The sequence below is a fragment of the Salvelinus sp. IW2-2015 genome, linkage group LG20 (assembly GCF_002910315.2).
Source record: "Salvelinus sp. IW2-2015 linkage group LG20, ASM291031v2, whole genome shotgun sequence".
In the NCBI taxonomy this organism is placed as follows: domain Eukaryota; kingdom Metazoa; phylum Chordata; class Actinopteri; order Salmoniformes; family Salmonidae; genus Salvelinus; species Salvelinus sp. IW2-2015.
The window spans coordinates 54,401,369-54,418,233 of NC_036860.1; the positions used below are offsets into that span (position 1 = coordinate 54,401,369).

General features: G+C 43.1%; 1 protein-coding gene across 1 annotated transcript; it reads right to left on the reverse strand.

Annotated features, from left to right (window-relative positions):
* Positions 1 to 13,534: 13,534 nt before the first annotated feature.
* On the reverse strand, positions 13,535 to 15,152 carry cbln17 (cerebellin 17). The gene is made up of 5 exons (XM_024012765.3): positions 14,853 to 15,152; positions 14,691 to 14,753; positions 14,431 to 14,493; positions 14,152 to 14,280; positions 13,535 to 13,889 (listed from the first exon to the last, which is right to left on the reverse strand). The coding sequence occupies exons 1-5, from the start codon at positions 15,100 to 15,102 to the stop codon at positions 13,606 to 13,608; spliced, it is 789 nt and encodes a 262-aa protein (XP_023868533.1). The 5' UTR covers positions 15,103 to 15,152; the 3' UTR covers positions 13,535 to 13,605.
* Between the last annotated feature and the right edge of the window lie 1,713 nt (positions 15,153 to 16,865).

Sequence of the window (16,865 nt, forward strand, 5' to 3'; positions counted from 1 at the left end):
TACTTGTGGATAGAGTAAGTAAAGGGGTTGTTGATAGATAAGTTAAAGGGTTGTTTGTTGGATAGGTAAGTTAAAGGGTTGTTGGATAGAGTAAGTTAAAGGGTTGTTGGATAGAGTAAGTAAAAGGGTTTTGTGAAGGATAGAGTAAGCTAATTGCATGATAATCATAATTTTCATAATTCTTTCTTCTTCTCCTTCCTCCATCTCATTCTACTCATCGTCATCATCAACACATTCACATTCAGATAGATTAGAAAATTAATACCTTTGCTCTATGTTGAGTAGTTTGAACAGTTCTTTGAAGTGCCATAAACAGATAGAGACACTCTGTTTCGGCTCACAACAAAGCTGTGTGATGTGTATGTGAATTGGGTGTGACGCTGTACCCAACCATAATAAAGTCAAAATATTTTTGATGTCATACTCCTATCAAAGCATCCCAGTATCACATGCATCCATTCTCTGCAGTACTCTGTTTTAGACAGCAGGGAACACTGTTGTGAATGTGTGTGTCTGTGTTTGAGGAGTTTGTGAGCAAGTGTGTGGATTGTGACGCAGAACTCTGACTTAAAGGGATATTACATCTCTTTCTGACAAATTTGGGTCAGATGCAGCTCCCGTCTGCCTGGGGCAGTTGTCAGTGTTTCTGGAGAGGGAGGCTGTCTGTGAGAGAGGAGAAGAGGGTAGGGGACTGACGTCTGAATGGATTATCAGGCTGTTACTCCCCACCAGATGGAGCCGTGCCTCAGGAGAAGAGCTGAAGGCCAGTCAGCTCTGCTTGGGGAAAACAACACACATCACAACAGTGTGTGCGTGTGTCGTGTGTGTGTGTGTGTGTGTTGTGTGTGTGTGTGTGTGTGTGTGTGTGTGTGTGTGTGTGTGTGTGTGTGTGTGTGTGTGTGTGTGTGTGTGTGTGTGTGTGGTGTGTGTGGTGTGTGTGTGTGTGTGTTTGTGTGTGTGTGTGTGTCAACTGATGTTTTTTGTGGAACTGTTCATTGTATATGATCCAGTCATACAATGCCTCAAACACACATGTTCTACAGACAGTAGAGTAGCCAGTAGTTCATTATTGCAAAGCAATAGTCAGTACAGGGGATATTTTTTGTGGGGGCGGGGGGGGGGGGGCTCTCTTAGCATGTCATCTCTCAAACTGAGTACAATCTTAGATCATCCGTCAACGGTATCTTCTGATCCTCGAGTATCTACAAATGCCTCCATTAATGTTTCTGAAGTCACACATTTTCGAATTTCCGACCTCGCAGTATCACACGTCTGAATCAGGCGGGATAGACTTCCCTACCGAACCGACAAGGTTCTATGGCGGCGTGATCTTTGAACTCTGCATACACTTTCGGGTGGCGTTCGCTGAGTGTGTGATTCTGTGCGGCACTCGTTCATCTTCGCTTTGCGTACATCCCTCTCCTTCACTTTGCGGCAGCAAACCCTGTTATCGTCTACCACGCCTACGCCACGTAAGTTTCTATCGCTGTGCCGCCACGTTCTCGACGGCCACAACTTCTGCAACTATATAGTGCTGGTCTGAACAGACACCCTGTCACCTTCCCTATAGCTGCACTCACATATGCGCACGCTCTCATTCGCGCTTTGCCCTATGCTGCAAATACGTACCACCTCACGCAATCCGCTACCGCAACACTGGCGCTCTCAATTGTAACTCCTATCCACACGTCTACCCTCACACCATGCCTTGGAGTACCTCACTTACACTCCTGTCACCAGGGTACACCACTTCATACCATACCCTGACCCTAGATCTTACCGACTACTAAGCCCCATCGAACAGGTGCACTCCGGACGGAATCTCACACCGCAGCATTGTTTGACGCCTCTTCGACCTCGCAACTCCGCTACATAGCGCGCTCTTTAACTTTACGTCCCGCGCTGCGAATACCGCGGTAAAAGACCCCCATCCTACGGGCTTCAGTCGTCCGCTCAAATCATCGCTTAACACTACGCCAACCAATCCGACCTCCCGTCATACCCTACATGAATCCGAACACAATACCATCATATATACGAACTGCAGGCATATTTCCTGAGCTTGATCTTTAGCAGTGGTCCCCCCCATCTCTGAAATTAATTGATATAGATAATATAACGGTATACCTGTTCCTCAGGTATTTAAAATGCCAAAGTTGTTTTCATGAGTGTTCAACACAATTTTCAATTTCACACCGTCAGTGGAGAAGGAATCAGCCTGCAGTTCCATAGTTCAGCCATAAGTGTGCATGTTCAAGCATAGTTCAGTCATAGTTGCATAGTTCACCATAGTGTTGCATAGTTCAGCCATAGGTGCATAGTTCAGCCATAGTGTGGCATTAGTTTAGCCAGTAGTTCAGCCATTATGGTGGCATAGTTCAGCCATAGTTCAGCCATGTGTGGCATAGTTCAGCCATAGTTTCAGCCAATTAGTGTGGCCATGGTTCAGTCATAGCGGGCCATAGTAAGCACATAGCGTGGCATAGTTCAGTCCATATGTGCATAGTCACCATAGTTCAGCTATCCAACAACCCCTTTAACTTACTCTATCCAACAACCCCTTTAACTTACTCTATCCAACAACCCCTTTAACTTTCTCTATCCAACAACCCCTTTCCTCTTTTATCATTTCTCATTTCTCAACTTTCTTTCTCTTCTTCTCCTCACATGGTTATATTTTCCATGTTATGGGCTGCAATCCAGGCTTTTGATGTACTTCAACACTTTAACAATCCACTTCCCCCCTCCCCTTGTTTTTTTGTAACCAGAGACCAAATAGTACTCTGTGAAAAAGACCCCTACTTCACTACTGGAAGATAAATACGCCCCTCCCCCGCCTTTGCTTTTCTCTCCATAGTACACATACAGAGGCTACTCAAGATGAGGGTGTCAAATGACATGGATTCTGGAATTTGGGGGATGTGGAGGAGTGTGTTACAGGCAGCGGGAGAGAGAGTGAGATTGGGTGAATAAGTGTGTTATTCTTCTTATATTCATTGTCTCAACATAGTAAACATGGTGAGCTCATGTATACACACACAGACAAAAGCTCATTGTCCATACCAGGGAGAGGCAGYAGCAGGGGAGACTGAACTGAGTTGAGTTGAATGTAGTAGCCTATGATTAGAAACAGATGTGCAGCGTCATGCAACTGGAGTCAAAATGGAGCAGGCTCTCTGATAGGCTGCATAATGAGGCCAACCTTAAACTGCTCTCGCTCTCTGTCTCTCTACTACACAGTTAAGGAAACATACAGTCAGGACCAGTATCATGGTATGATGTTGCGGGGTCCTCTAGGGCCAGACAGTTAGTGTCAGATTCGGTGTGTAGTCCTACCACTCCTTCAGGATTACAGGGTTACACAGAGGAACAGGAGTCATCTCCCTCTCTTCCTACCTCTCAACTCACCCATGTGCTACTACCMTCTCTCCTTGGTTACATGTCCCCCAGCTCACTAATGTGTTCAAATTCTCAYTTTATACCACCTCCCTTGGGGGACAGAGTTTCCACTCTCTTTTTCATCCCTCTGAAGAGATTTCACAGAAATAACCTTCCTTTCACTCCCGGGTTTATAGCTAGTTCTCAGAGACCATGTCCCGAAGATTATCTCCCCATATGCCCAAAATACCCCCYACCCCCCAATCCACACACACACACTGAACGGTGCATGAGGATGAGATTAACCCCTCCCTGGTGTGTGCCCACTATCCCAGCAGAGCAGCAGTACGAGGGTTGTAATCGTGGGGGGACCCCCAGCCTCAACATCCCCAAACCTTACATCCCTGTCCTCACCACTGTCTCCTACTCTGATAAGAGGATTTACCATCTCCYTCCCTCTCTCTCTCCCTTCATTTCCCTCTCTAGCTCTCTCTTTATAAACCCCACATCACTTAGCTCCCCATAAAACCCTTCCACAGATGACACATGCGTATTTTTGTGTCTAAAGATGTTTCTTATCGTGTGGATTGTGGCCAATGTACTGGTATTTGTGTGGAAACTGTGTTGAATGAGTACTGTTGACGATAAGAAATCAGCTTACTTCAAGGCTCTTCCCAGCATGCTGCATTCCATCAGTAAGCCTGCAGTGTGGGTAGAGGAGGTGTAATGTGGGCTTGGAGCTCCCCCAACTGGCTTCTACAGAGACCATGCAGGCCTGAGGAAAGGCCCATTAGAAACCAGGTTAAATACTGTCATAAAAAGCACAGGATTTTTGCTGGCAATGAATAACAAACACACACCTTACTTACACAGATTCAAAACACACAGATAAAGGGCTGTTTTAAGGTATAAACAAATATGTTCCCTTTTGATTTGCAACTTGGTAAAGTGTCTCATCTCTAATGGAAATGACGAACTCCCACATGAAAGGGTTGAGACAAAAGGAAAGGGGGAGGTGTGTGTGTGTGTGTGTGTGTGTGTGGTGTGGGTCTGTGTGTGTGTGTGGTGTGTTGTGTGTGTGTGTGTTGTGTGTGTGTGTGTGTGTGTGTGTGTGTGTGGTGTGTGTGTGTGTGTGTGTGTGTGTGTGTGTGTGTGTGTGTGTGTGTGTGTGTGTGTGCTCTGTGCAGTATGTGGTGTGATGTTCAATACAAGAATCAGACTGTGTATATGACTCAGACTGCTGGATGGCTAAAATAGACTCTGGGCTACAATTGAGTCTTTTTATTTCAGGATACAAGAGTGACCTTGTCTTTGACATTTGTCAATGAAGTCAGTGGATGTCCTGATTGTCCCCCAGTGACTTTCCCATGATCACTGAGCATGCGAGTCACATACGAGTACAGTGGACAGAGGAATTAGACCTGAAGTTTACAAGCGAATGTCCCTTCTAATCTCAAACGAGAGTTACCATATTTAAAGGTTAAGTTGGAGTAGAAGTAGAGAGTAGGATGTGTGTGAAGAATAGAGTAGCTTAATAGGTGTGAAGGGAATTAATGAGTCAGCTATATAGTTGTGTGAAAGGAATTAATGAGTCAGGCCTAGTATAGTTGTGTGAAGGGAATTAATGAGTCAGCTATATAGTTGTGTGAAGGGAATTAATGAGTCAGCTATATAGTTGTGTGAAGGGAATTAATGATTCAGCTATATAGTTGTGTGAAGGGAAGTAATGATTGAGCTATGAAGTTGTGTGAAGCCACCTCAACATTTGTTTATCATCTGCCATACACAGGCTGGTTTGTATGTGAAGTAATCACTCCATAAGGTTCAGAACATGGAGTGTGGGAGAGGGGGAGGGGAGTACAGGGGAGAGTGTAAGGATGCAGGGACAGGACTGACAGCTACAGTATCCCTGGTTGGGGAGTGAGAGAGGAAAGAGAGGAAACCCTATTGTTAGGTTATGTCTGGTGAACAGTGGGAGAGAGAGCATGCAGGGAGAACCCCATGAATAGACATAGCTAGGTGACTCAGTGTTGTTACCAACAGTGGCAGAGTAGACAGGGAAACAGTGTGAGAGAACACACACATACAAATACTTTTTCCATATACAGGCACTTGTATTTTAATCCAGGTCTGATACACTCGTGGGGCTACAAATTGCAAAATTGCACCGTGAAATTGTAAACTACTTTCATAATAAAATTACACACTTCCGCTTTAATGGAGCTACCACCTGTTACCCCAGTCATCGATCTCCATAGAAACATGATTCTGGGCCATTGAGCTATTTTCTGTCCAAATGACCCCTTCAATTTGTCTTCAGATAACACTATACACTGAGTGCACAAAACATTATGAACATCACAAATCAAATCAATTTGTATTAGTCACATGAGCCGAGTACAACAGGTAAACAGGTAGACCTTACAGTGAAATGCTTACTTACAAAACCCTATCCAACAATGCAGTTAAACAAATATGAATAAGAATAAGAAATAAAGTACAAGTAGTTAAAGAGCAGCAGTAAAATAACAATAGCAAGACTATATACAGGGGGTACCGGTACAGAGTCAATGTTTCCATGACAAAGACTGACCAGGTGAATCCAGCTGAAAGCTATGATCGCTTATTGATGTCACTTGTTAAATACACTTCAAATAGTGTAGATGAGGGGAGGAGACAGGTTAAAGAATGATTTCTATGCCTTGAGACAATTGAGACATGGATTGTGTGTGTGCCATTCAGAGGGTGAATGGGCAAGACAAAAAATTYAAGTGCCTTTGAATGAAAATCCAGGTCGAATCAGGAATTCCCCAGGGCAGCTGTCTAGGCCTCTTACTTTTTTCAATCTTTACTAACGACATGCCACCAGCTTTGAGTAAAGCCAGTGTGTCTATGTATGCGGATGACTCAACACTATACAAGTCAGCTACCACAGCGACTGAAATGACTGCAACACTTAACAAAGAGCTGCAGTTAGTTTCAGAATAGGCGGCAAGGAATAAAATAGTCTTAAATATATATATATAAAAAACTAAAAGCATTGTAYTTGGGACAAATCATTCACTAAAAACTAAGTCTCAACTAAGTCTTGTAATGAATAATGTGGTAATTGAGCAAGTTGAGGMGACTAAACTGCTTGGAGTAACCCTGTATTGTAAACTGTCATGGTCAAAACATTTTGATACAACAGTAGCTAAGATGGGGAGAAGTCTGTCCATAATAAAGTGCTGCTCTGCATTCTTAACAGCACCATCAACAAGGCAGGTCCGACAGGCCCTAGTTTTGTCGCACCTGGACTACTGTTCAGTCGTGTGGTCAGGTGCCACAAAGAGCTGTCTGTTTGAACTACTGGCACACAGCTCGGACACCCATGCATACCCCACAATACATGCCACCAGAGGTCTCTTCACAGTCCCCAAGTCCAGACTATGAGAGGCGCACAGTACTGTATAGAGCCATGACTACATGGAACTCTATTCCACATCAAGTAACTCAAGCAAGCAGTAAAATTAGATTKAAAAAAACWGATAAAAATACACCTTATGGTACAGAAACATAAATATAGGCAGAGACACATGCATTCAACACACAATAAAAATGTATAACTGCCTTAATTTTGCTGGACCCTAGGACGAATAGCTGCTGCCAGGTGCACCTAGTTTGTGTCAAGATCTGCAACCACCCAAAGGACATCTAGCCAACTTGCCACAAGTGTGGGAAGCATTGGAGTCAACATGGGCCAGCATCCTTATGGAATGCTTTTGACATGTTCCTAATATTTTGTGCATTCATTGTAACTACACTATTAAGTTTAAACTCCTCGTCTCAACACAACATGTCTTCTCAGTTTCTTATACATACTCTCTGGCAGCTGGCCAGGGTTTTATCACGTTGGTGAGCGGGGGTGACACCAGCAGCTGGGACTCTTTAAGGGGTCCACAGACAGACACAGAGAGCACTCAATACTCTGAGAGCATTGGAATGCCCTGAATGGAGGGAGCAGCTGTTGCTCAGACTACAGGACCCTGTAAAGAGCTGTGTTCTTCATATTAGCATAGTGAAGGCTAAAAACAAGTGGCTGTGTATGCTGCAATTTATAATTGTGTTGTTGCACTGTAGGCTGTACTGAGTTTATTACTATTATTGTGATAGTAATAAACTCTTGTGGGCTAGTATGTATCACATGTTTGTTGTGTATGACAGCATCCTTTATGAGAATCAAGGTCAAAACCTCAGGCCTGTACTCCCTCATGAAACCATGTGACTGATGCAGCTCCCTGCTGGCCTTGGATGAGACTGTCTATTTGTGTGTGTGTGTGTGTGTGTGTGTGTGTGTGTGTGTGTGTGTGTGTGTGTGGTGTGTGTGTGTTGTGTGTGTGGTGTTGTGTGTGTGTGTGTGTGTGTGTGTGTGTGTGTGTGTGTGTGTGTGTGTGTGTGTGTGTGTGTGTGTGTGTGTGACTGTATGTGCATGGGGGGGCTTGCATGTGTGTATACATGTGAGCAGTGTTTGCAATGGTGCAAGCATGGTCGTTTAAAAACCGAAAGCTAAGCCAAAAGTATTCTATTTTTGGTTCAGTGTTACACACACTGTGAACATGTCTATGTTTGTGTGCGTGTTGCGTGATGTTATGACATCCTCAGCACAGAACAAGTCAGAGCATCTTTTTGCCTGTGGATTGATGATACAGTAAGTATGATTTGTTTGTTTATCCATGTGTACTCTGTGTTGTTGTATGTGTTGAACTGCTTTGCTTTATCTTGGCCAGGTCGCAGTTGTAATGAGAACTTGTCCTCAACTAGCCTACCTGGTTAAATAAAGGTGAAATAATTTTTAAAATGATAGGGCTAACTGTGGTGCAAATTTCTTTGCCCTGCAATGGAAGGAAGTGGAGAGAGCTCACACAGGGAGAGGAGAGACAGATGGGAGATTTCACTGATCCAGAGTTGCTCTCCCCACTCTGAGTCAAGAGCAGGCCGGCCCTTTAAATCTTCCCATCCCCTCCTCGCCTGACCGCAATCTCTGTCTGTGTCTCTGTGTGTGTGTGTGTGTGTGTGTGTGTGTGTGTGTGTGTGTGTGTGTGTGTGTGTGTGTGTGTGTGTGTGTGTGTGTGTGTGTGTGTGTGTGTGTGTGTGTGTGTGTGTGTGTGTGTGTGTGTGTGTGTGTGTGTGTGTGTTTGTGGTGTGTGGTGTGGTGTGTGTGTTGTGGTGTTTGGTGTGTGTGTGTGTGTGTGTGTGTGTGTGTGTGTGTGTGTGTGTGCAAGAGAGACCTGTTTGTGACCTGTTGCCACAAGAAATGGGCAACCGGTGAATACAACCCATATTTATATTTATTTATTTTCCCTTTTGTAATTGACATTTATATGACATTTGAAATGTCTTTATTATTTTCGAACTTTTGTGAGTGTAATGTTTACATTTTATTGTATTTCACTTTTGTTTAATTTCTACTTCACTTGCTTTGGCAAGTTTCCCATGCTTCCCATGCCAATAAAGCCCTTAAATTGAATTGAGAGAGCGAGAGAGAGCGTTTGTGTGAGTATGTGCATTAATTCCTCTATAGATGTAGTAGATACTGGCATGTGTAGATGCTTAAAAACAAACTGTAGTAAATTATTAGTCATAAAATGGGTTTAGTATGGGGGTGGTGAAATGGCCACTCTCTCAGCGGTAGACTCTCTCATTTATGGTTCAACATGACCCCCTACTGGATTCTTCTGGAACTGACATAGACCAGAGAGAAACAGAGAGGTTATATTCAGTCATGCTAGAGGCAGACAGAGCCCCATGATGGTTCTCGTGATGACCACTAAGGTGATCCTCTGCTCTCTGCTCCTGGATGTACTCACTGAATGGGCCTCTGTGTGACTGGTTCAGATCTCAGACAGAAGGATAGACACAAGGTCTATGATCAAACTTCTGCTAATGAATCCAATGGATCAGGAATGTGAGAATCCTTTCTCTGATTCTCTATGTGTTAGTGTAAATCTGAATCTGATCAGGACTAGTCCCTAACCAGAACTAATATTCTAGTTTAGTCAACATAATCACTGTAACAAAGTAAAAAAAACATTTAACACACAAACAAACAAACATGGATGGACACACATACACGTACGCACACACACACACACACACACACACGTGTACGCACAACACAGCTGTGCTATGAGATAAAGCAGTCACACAATAACTCATATGCTGAACACTCACACATTCCACATTCAGACAATGTTAGACCGATCCCTCCTCCCTCGCTCCTCCCTTGATTCCCTCCATCCTTGGTTCTTTCCTTAAAAGGCCTGAAGCAGTGAGCCAGGACAGCGAGCCAAGGGCGGAGAGGGAGGAGAAGGAGGGAGAGGGATGGAGGAGAGGGAGGGAGGGAGCGACGGAGTGAGGGGGAGTTGTCCTGGACTGACTTGCATTTTCTGACCAAATGAATGTTTTTGCAATACTGCTATGTTTAACCTCATCTCCACATGTTCTCTGACTACACATACAGAGATAACTCTTAAAGGTCTTCTCCTCTCTCTCTGAATCCTACCACTGCTCTCCTCTCATGTGGTTCGATCTCTCTCTGAGTAGAGGGACACCACATGTGCTCCCTCCATTGTTCCCACAGCAGCCAAGCATGACTCRAGAGTGTTCTCTATTGGCCACAAAGAAGAACTGCAGGGCTGCCCCTCAYATCAAATTATACTCTGTAGAAGTTTAACTATGAACAAGTAGACAAGAGTTAAACAAATGTAAAACAGCACAGATGCCTTTTTTTTACTTCAATAATATAATGAAGATATTGAWCTGAAGTTGTTATTCTTATCCACTGTGTGTGAGTGACTATGAATGCTTGTGTGAGACAGCAGATGTGAATTCTTATTGTTCATATTCTAAGTTTAACCTGTTAATCTCTAAATCTGTGCCGCCCTGTCCCTTTAAACTTTAAAACCCGACACAATAACTAACTGCATACGGGGGCTTGGCGTATTTGGGGGTCTGTGTTTTTTTTTGTCTTTTTGAGCTGGAGGTTGTCATGTTTACAGGGTACTATGGTGCTGATTACTAGAGGTGACTGCACAAAGGAAAATAAGGGTTTGGGGCTGAGTCACTGAATGGCCTCTTGTCTCTGTTTTCTAGAGAAAKGCAGGAATAAAATGGAGGCAGCTGGGAAGCAGGAATTGTCTGACTCACTGGCAGATGGCTGGGTGAGGCCAKGGAGAGGGGGGCTAGCAGCATGGGCGGGTTCTGACAGGAAATGGGAGGGCCAGGTGGGAGGGGAGAGGTTAGGGGCGGGATTTAGGAGCTGCTCACTTGCRCACATCTGGTGTCTGTTTGATGCAACTGCAGGATGGAATCCTTCAAAATTATATTTTTAAACTTTAAAGTCAGATATATTCATGTTAAGATACAAWTATTTTTTTTAAATTCTTCTCTAAAAATAGATCTGGTTTGAATGCAAAAAATGTATGTCTTTAATTTGTTTGTAGACTTCTAGTTTGGACATAGGAAAATATAGAATAAGGTATAAGCCTATACATTTTGAAATTGTGGTTTAAGTGGGCAAGTGAAACTGAGTGATGTTATTTTGTTGTGAGAGGCTATATCATACCTCATTTAAAAATAAAAATAAATCACCTTTATTTAACCAGGTAGGCTAGTTGAGATCAAGTTCTCATTTACAACTGCGACCTGGTCAAGATAAAGCATACCAGTGCGACACAAACAACACAGAGTTACACATGGGATAAACAAATGTACAGTCAGTAACACAATAGAAAAATCTATATACAGTGTGTGCAAATGTAGTAAGATTAGGGAGGTAAGGCAAAAAAAATAGGCCAAAGAGGCTAAATAATTTCAAATTAGCAATTAAACACTGGAGTGATAGATGTACAGAAGATGAATGTGCAAGTAGAGATATTGGGGTGCAAAGGAGCAAAAAATAAATAACAATATTGGGATGAGGTAGTTGGGTGGCTATTTACAGATGGGCTATGTACAAGTGCAGTGATCGGTAAGCTGCTCCGACAGCTGATGCTTAAAGTTAGTGAGGGAGATATAAGGCTTCAGTGATTTTTGCAATTTGTTCCAATCATTGGCAGCAGAGAACCGAAAGGAAAGGCAGCCAAAGAGGAGTTGACTTTAGGGATGACCAGTGAAATATACCTGCTGGAGCGCGTGCTACGGGTGGGTGCTGCTTGGTGACCAGTGAGCTGAGATAAGGCGGGGCTTTACCTAGCAAAGACTTATAGATGACCTGGAGCCAGTGGGTTTGGTGACGAATATGAAGCGAGGGCCAGCCAACGAGAGCATACAGGTCGCAGTGGTGGGTAGTATATGGGGCTTTGGTGACAAAACGGATGGCACTGTGATAGACTACACACAATTTGCTGAGTAGAGTGTAGGAGGCTATTTTGTAAATGACATCGACGAAGTCAAGGATCGGTAGGATAGTCAGTTTTACAAGGGTATGCTTGGCAGCATGAGTGGAGGATGCTTTGGTGCGAAATAGGAAGCCGATTCTAGATTTAATTTTGGATTGGAGATGCGTAATGTGAGTCTGGAAGGAGAGTTTACAGTCTAACCAGACACCTAGGTATTTGTAGTTGTCCACATATTCTAAGTCAGAACCGTCCAGAGTAGTGATGCTAGACGGGAGGTCGGGTGCAGGCAGCGATCGGTTGAACAGCATGCATTTAGTTTTACTTGCATTTAAGAGCAGTTGGAGGCCACGGAAGGAGAGTTGTATGGCATTGAAGCTCGTCTGGAGGTTTGTTAACACAGTGTCCAAAGAAGGGCCAGATGTATACAGAATGGTGTCGTTTGCGTAGAGGTGGATCAGAGAATCACCAGCAGCAAGAGCGACATCATTGATATATACAGAGAAAAGAGTCGGCCCGTGGCACCCCCATAGAGACTGCCAGAGGTCCCTACAACAGGCCCTCCGATTCTATCTGAGAAGTAGTTGGTGAACCAGGCGAGGCAGTCATTTGAGAAAGCAAGGCTGTTGAATCTGCCGATAAGAATGCGGTGATTGACAGAGTCGAAAGCCTTGGCCAGGTCGATGGAGACGGCTGCACAGTACTGTCTTTTATCGATGTGGTTATGATATGGTTTAGGACCTTGAGCGTGGCTGAGGTGCACCCATGACCAACTCGGAAACCAGATTGCATAGCGGAGAAGGTATGGTGGGATTCTAAATGGTCWGTGATCTGTTTGTTAACTTGGCTTTTGAAGACTTTAGAAAGGCAGGGTAGGATGGATATAGGKCTGTAACAGTTTGGGTTTAGATTGTCTCCCCCTTTGAAGAGGGKGATGACCGCGGCAGCTTTCCAATCTTTAGGCATCTCCGACGATACTTAAGAGAGGTTGAACAGGCTAGTAATAGGGGTTGCAACAATTGCGGCGGATAATTTTAGAAAGAGAGGGTCCAGATTGTCTAGCCCAGCTGATTTGTAGGGGTCCAGATTTTGTAGCTCTTTCAGAACATCAGCTATCTGGATTTGGGTGAAGGAGAAATGGGGGAGGCTTGGGCAAGTTGCTGTGGGGGGTGTAGAGCTGTAGACCGGGGTAGGGGTAGCCAGGTGGAAAGCATGGCCAGCCGTAGAAATATGCTTTTTAAAATTCTCGGTTATCTTTGATTTATCGGTGGCGACAGTGTTTCCTAGCTTCAGTGCAGTGGGCAGCTGGGAGGAGGTGCTCTTATTCTCCATGGACTTTACAGTGTCCCAAAACTTTTTTGAGTTTGTGCTACAGGATGCAAATTTCTGTTTGAAAAACCTAGCTTTTGCTTTCCATTACTGCCTGTGTATATTGGTTCCTAACTTCCTGAAAAGTTTAATATCATATTGCACATTGTATATAAACGYACACCTTGCAATAAGATATCCTTACTGACCACCATACATAGCAAATATATGTGTTGCCATGGYGAGGTTGAATAATTTCCATCCATCAATCCATTCACAATACAGGTCTATGTTGTCTGTCTCCATCTCACTTGAAAGACCACACAACCAAATATAGGCATTTACTACCCCCTACTGGTCTAAGTGAATAATGCAGCATGTGTTTTGGATCAGAAGTGTGGGTTTGTGTGCACGTGGGAGTGCAGGTGCATGTGAATAATGTCTCTGTGCAGTAATAATTAAATGAAACAAGATTGGTCAAAAGCACTTCATTCATCAAAAGCACTTCATTGATGTTCATCATCACAACACATTTAAAACTTTCTCAAACAGGGAAGAGTAGAATGCCAGTAAAAGTGTTACGGTGATTTGAATCATCATAAATCCTGTAGTTTGCAGGGAGTTGCATAAAAACGACATCTCCCACTTCCAGCTGTAGTATGACTGCATTGGATGCATTTCTAAACTGCTGATGGTCACCTACTTCCCCTGAATGAATTATTAGCTGATCATTCTTGAACAGGGATAGGCCCATAACAGTTGACTGGAGAAAATCACCCATTGTGAAGCTGAAGTGGTAGACCCCTCTCACAGGTGCTGTGAAGATACCTGGATGTGAGGGAAATCATAGAGATCATCAAGACTTGTGCTGCACACTACATGACCGTACCTGTAGCACATTGACATAAATGTATGATCTTGATTGCACTAAACAAAATCATGGGGCATCAAACGCAACCTGCCACCAACATCAAGCAGTTTTTACAAGTTGTGCTGTTTTTTTTTTAAACTTCAGATGCACTTGTATTTGACTACGTAGGATATAGTCTACACTAACCGTTGACTGATGTTGATGAAGACAGTACAGTACCTGTAGCTTGGTTGTAGTGTTCACCGGTGTTTGTGAAGATGTTCTTGTAGACTACGGTGGTGGCAGTGTTGAATGGTCCTTGGTGTCCAGTTTTTCCCAAAGAGGTTGAAAATGCCACCTTGGGTCTCTCTGTGAATGCAGGAGAATAAAGAGAATGATTTGATGATGACAATGACAAACATTTGACCTTTTTCACACTCAGAAATGGAAGGGGAAGGAATTATTCCCAAATCACATTACATGTTATTTAGAAGTACCATAATTCCATGTATGTTTTACCTGCATTCTCCCTCTGCAGTTTCTCAACCTCACTCTCAGTGGATGTTACCCTGCTCAGTATGGCTGGAGTTACAAAAATTACACAAACGTTTGCAGGAAAATACCCCGGAGAACACAAAATGAGTGTCTTGATCATTAGCAATCATAATGTCAAGATAATTAGGTACCTATATTCTGCCTGGTTTCTATGGCTACATTAACAATAGTTCATTTGATGACCAAACTAACTAAACAAACTGATATTTAACTGTACATTTTACCTGCATTCTCTGTCTTCAATGCCTCAAGTTGTCCTTCAGAACTCATCAGCCTGGACTCCATGACTAAAACAAAATGAAATAATTTTCATGTCAACAATGGAAATTAACCAGAGTATAACATTACTCAGTCAACTGATAGTGGGCTTAGTTTTCTGCTATCACCTGAGTTCTCTGTTTTCAGCCCCTCCACCTGAGTCTTAGTGTCTCGTAGTTCAGTCATGGTGCGGCTCAGCTCTGCTCTTTGCAGCACCACCATGTCTCTCAGATCTCTCAGCTCAGACTTGATGTCAAAGTGAAGGGCTGTCTGTAAGTGAGAGGATTCATCTTCACTTGGAATGTCCTTAGCTACTCCCAAATGACAGATCAGCAACACCAATGGAACTAGAAAAGCTCTCATTGGGAAAATATGCATGGAGCTAGTTCAGTATGCAATATACTCCAAACATCAGTCTCTTTTAAAAACACCTTGTGGTTAACCATTAACTTGGAGTATTTAGTAGTCTTCTGGTAAACCCATAAAAGGTTTAAACTGGGCCATAAGCACTTTTCCCACCTGTTATCTTTCTGTGAGGTTTAAACTAGGTCATTAGCCCTTTGTCCACTTGTTATCTTTTCTGTAAGGTTTAAACTGGGTTAATAGCCCTTTGTCCACCTGTTATCTTTCTGTAAGATTTAAACTAGGTCATTAGCCCTTTGTCCACCTGTTATCTTTCGTAAGATTTAAACTAGGTCATTAGCCCTTTGTCCACTTGTGTATCTTTCTGTAAGGTTTAAACTGGGTTAATAGCCCTTTGTCCACCTGTTATCTTTCTGTAAGATTTAAAACTAGGTCATTAGCACTTTGTCCACTTGTTATCTTTCTGTAAGGTTTAAACTGGGTTAATAGCCCTTTGTCCACCTTTTATCTTTCTGTAAGATTTAAACTAGGTCATTAGCCCTTTGTCCACCTGTTATCTTTCTGTAAGGTTTAAACTGGGTTAAAAGCCCTTGTCCACCTGTTATCTTTCTGTAAGATTTAAAAATAGGTCATTAGCCCTTTGCCACCTGTTATCTTTCTGTAAGATTTAAACTAGGTCATTAGCCCTTTGTCCACTTGTTATCTTTCTGTAAGGTTTAAACTGGGTTAATAGCCCTTTGTCCACCTGTTATCTTTCTGAACATTAAACTAGGTCATTAGCCCTTTGTCCACTTGTTATCTTTCTGTAAGGTTTAAACTGGGTTAATAGCCCTTTGCCCACCTGCTTTTTTTCTGTAAAAGAGGTCMCCACAAAAATAGTAAACTAACAAAAATTGGACCAAATGCTACTTCTAGGGGCTTTAAGGTTAAGGTTAGGGTTAGGAGTTTTGAATGGGACTAAATGTTGTGTCCCCACAAGGTTAGTTATACAAGGCTGTGTGTGTGTGTGTGTGCGCTGTTTGGTGATGCCCAGCGTGCATGAGCAGAGCTGAACGGCGTGAGGGAGAAGTGTTTTGTGGGTAGTGGTGAGGGGAACAAGGGAGGTCACGGAACCCTCTCTATTGTACACATCTGAGTAGATGAGTGTTTCACTAGAGGCCCTGCTGCATTTTTAATCCCCAGCTAGTAAAATATTCAGAGCTGTGAGTCTGGAGGGACATATACACGGTGCCAAAGAAAATAAAAAATAAAAACAATATGTACAGTGTCTTCGGAAAGTATTCAGACCCCTTCACTTTTTACACATTTTGTTACATCACAACCTTATTCTAAAATGGTTTGAATAAAATCCTCAGTAATCTACTCACAATACCCTATAGTGACAAAGTAAAAACAAGTTTTTATAAATGTTTGCAWTTTTTTTTTTAAATTAACACAAATACCTTATTTGCATAAGTATTCAGACCCTTTGATATTAGACTCGAAAATGAGCTCAGGTGCATCTTGTTTCCATTGATCATCCTTCAGATGTTTCTACAACTTGATTGGAGTCCACCTGGGGTAAGTGTAATTGATTCGACATGTGTTGGAAAGGCACACACCTGTCGATATAAGGTCCCACAGTTGACAGTGCATGTCAGAGCAAACACGAAGCCATGAGGTCGAAGAAATTGTCCGTAGAGCTCCAAGACAGGAATGTGTCGAGGCACAGATCGGGGGATGGGTACCAAAACATTTCTGCAGCATTGAATGTCCCCAAGAACACAGTGGCTTCCATC

Bases quoted from the DNA above. Each gene is read 5' to 3' on its own strand.
- cbln17 (XM_024012765.3), bottom strand. From the start codon at position 15,102: ATGCATATTTTCCCAATGAGAGCTTTTCTAGTTCCATTGGTGTTGCTG. The intron at 14,494-14,690 runs GTAAAATGTACA...TTGTAACTCCAG, and splicing joins ATTGAAGACAGAGAATGCAG to CCATACTGAGCAGGGTAACA. The intron at 14,281-14,430 runs GTAAAACATACA...CTGCATTCACAG, and splicing joins ACTGCAGAGGGAGAATGCAG to AGAGACCCAAGGTGGCATTT.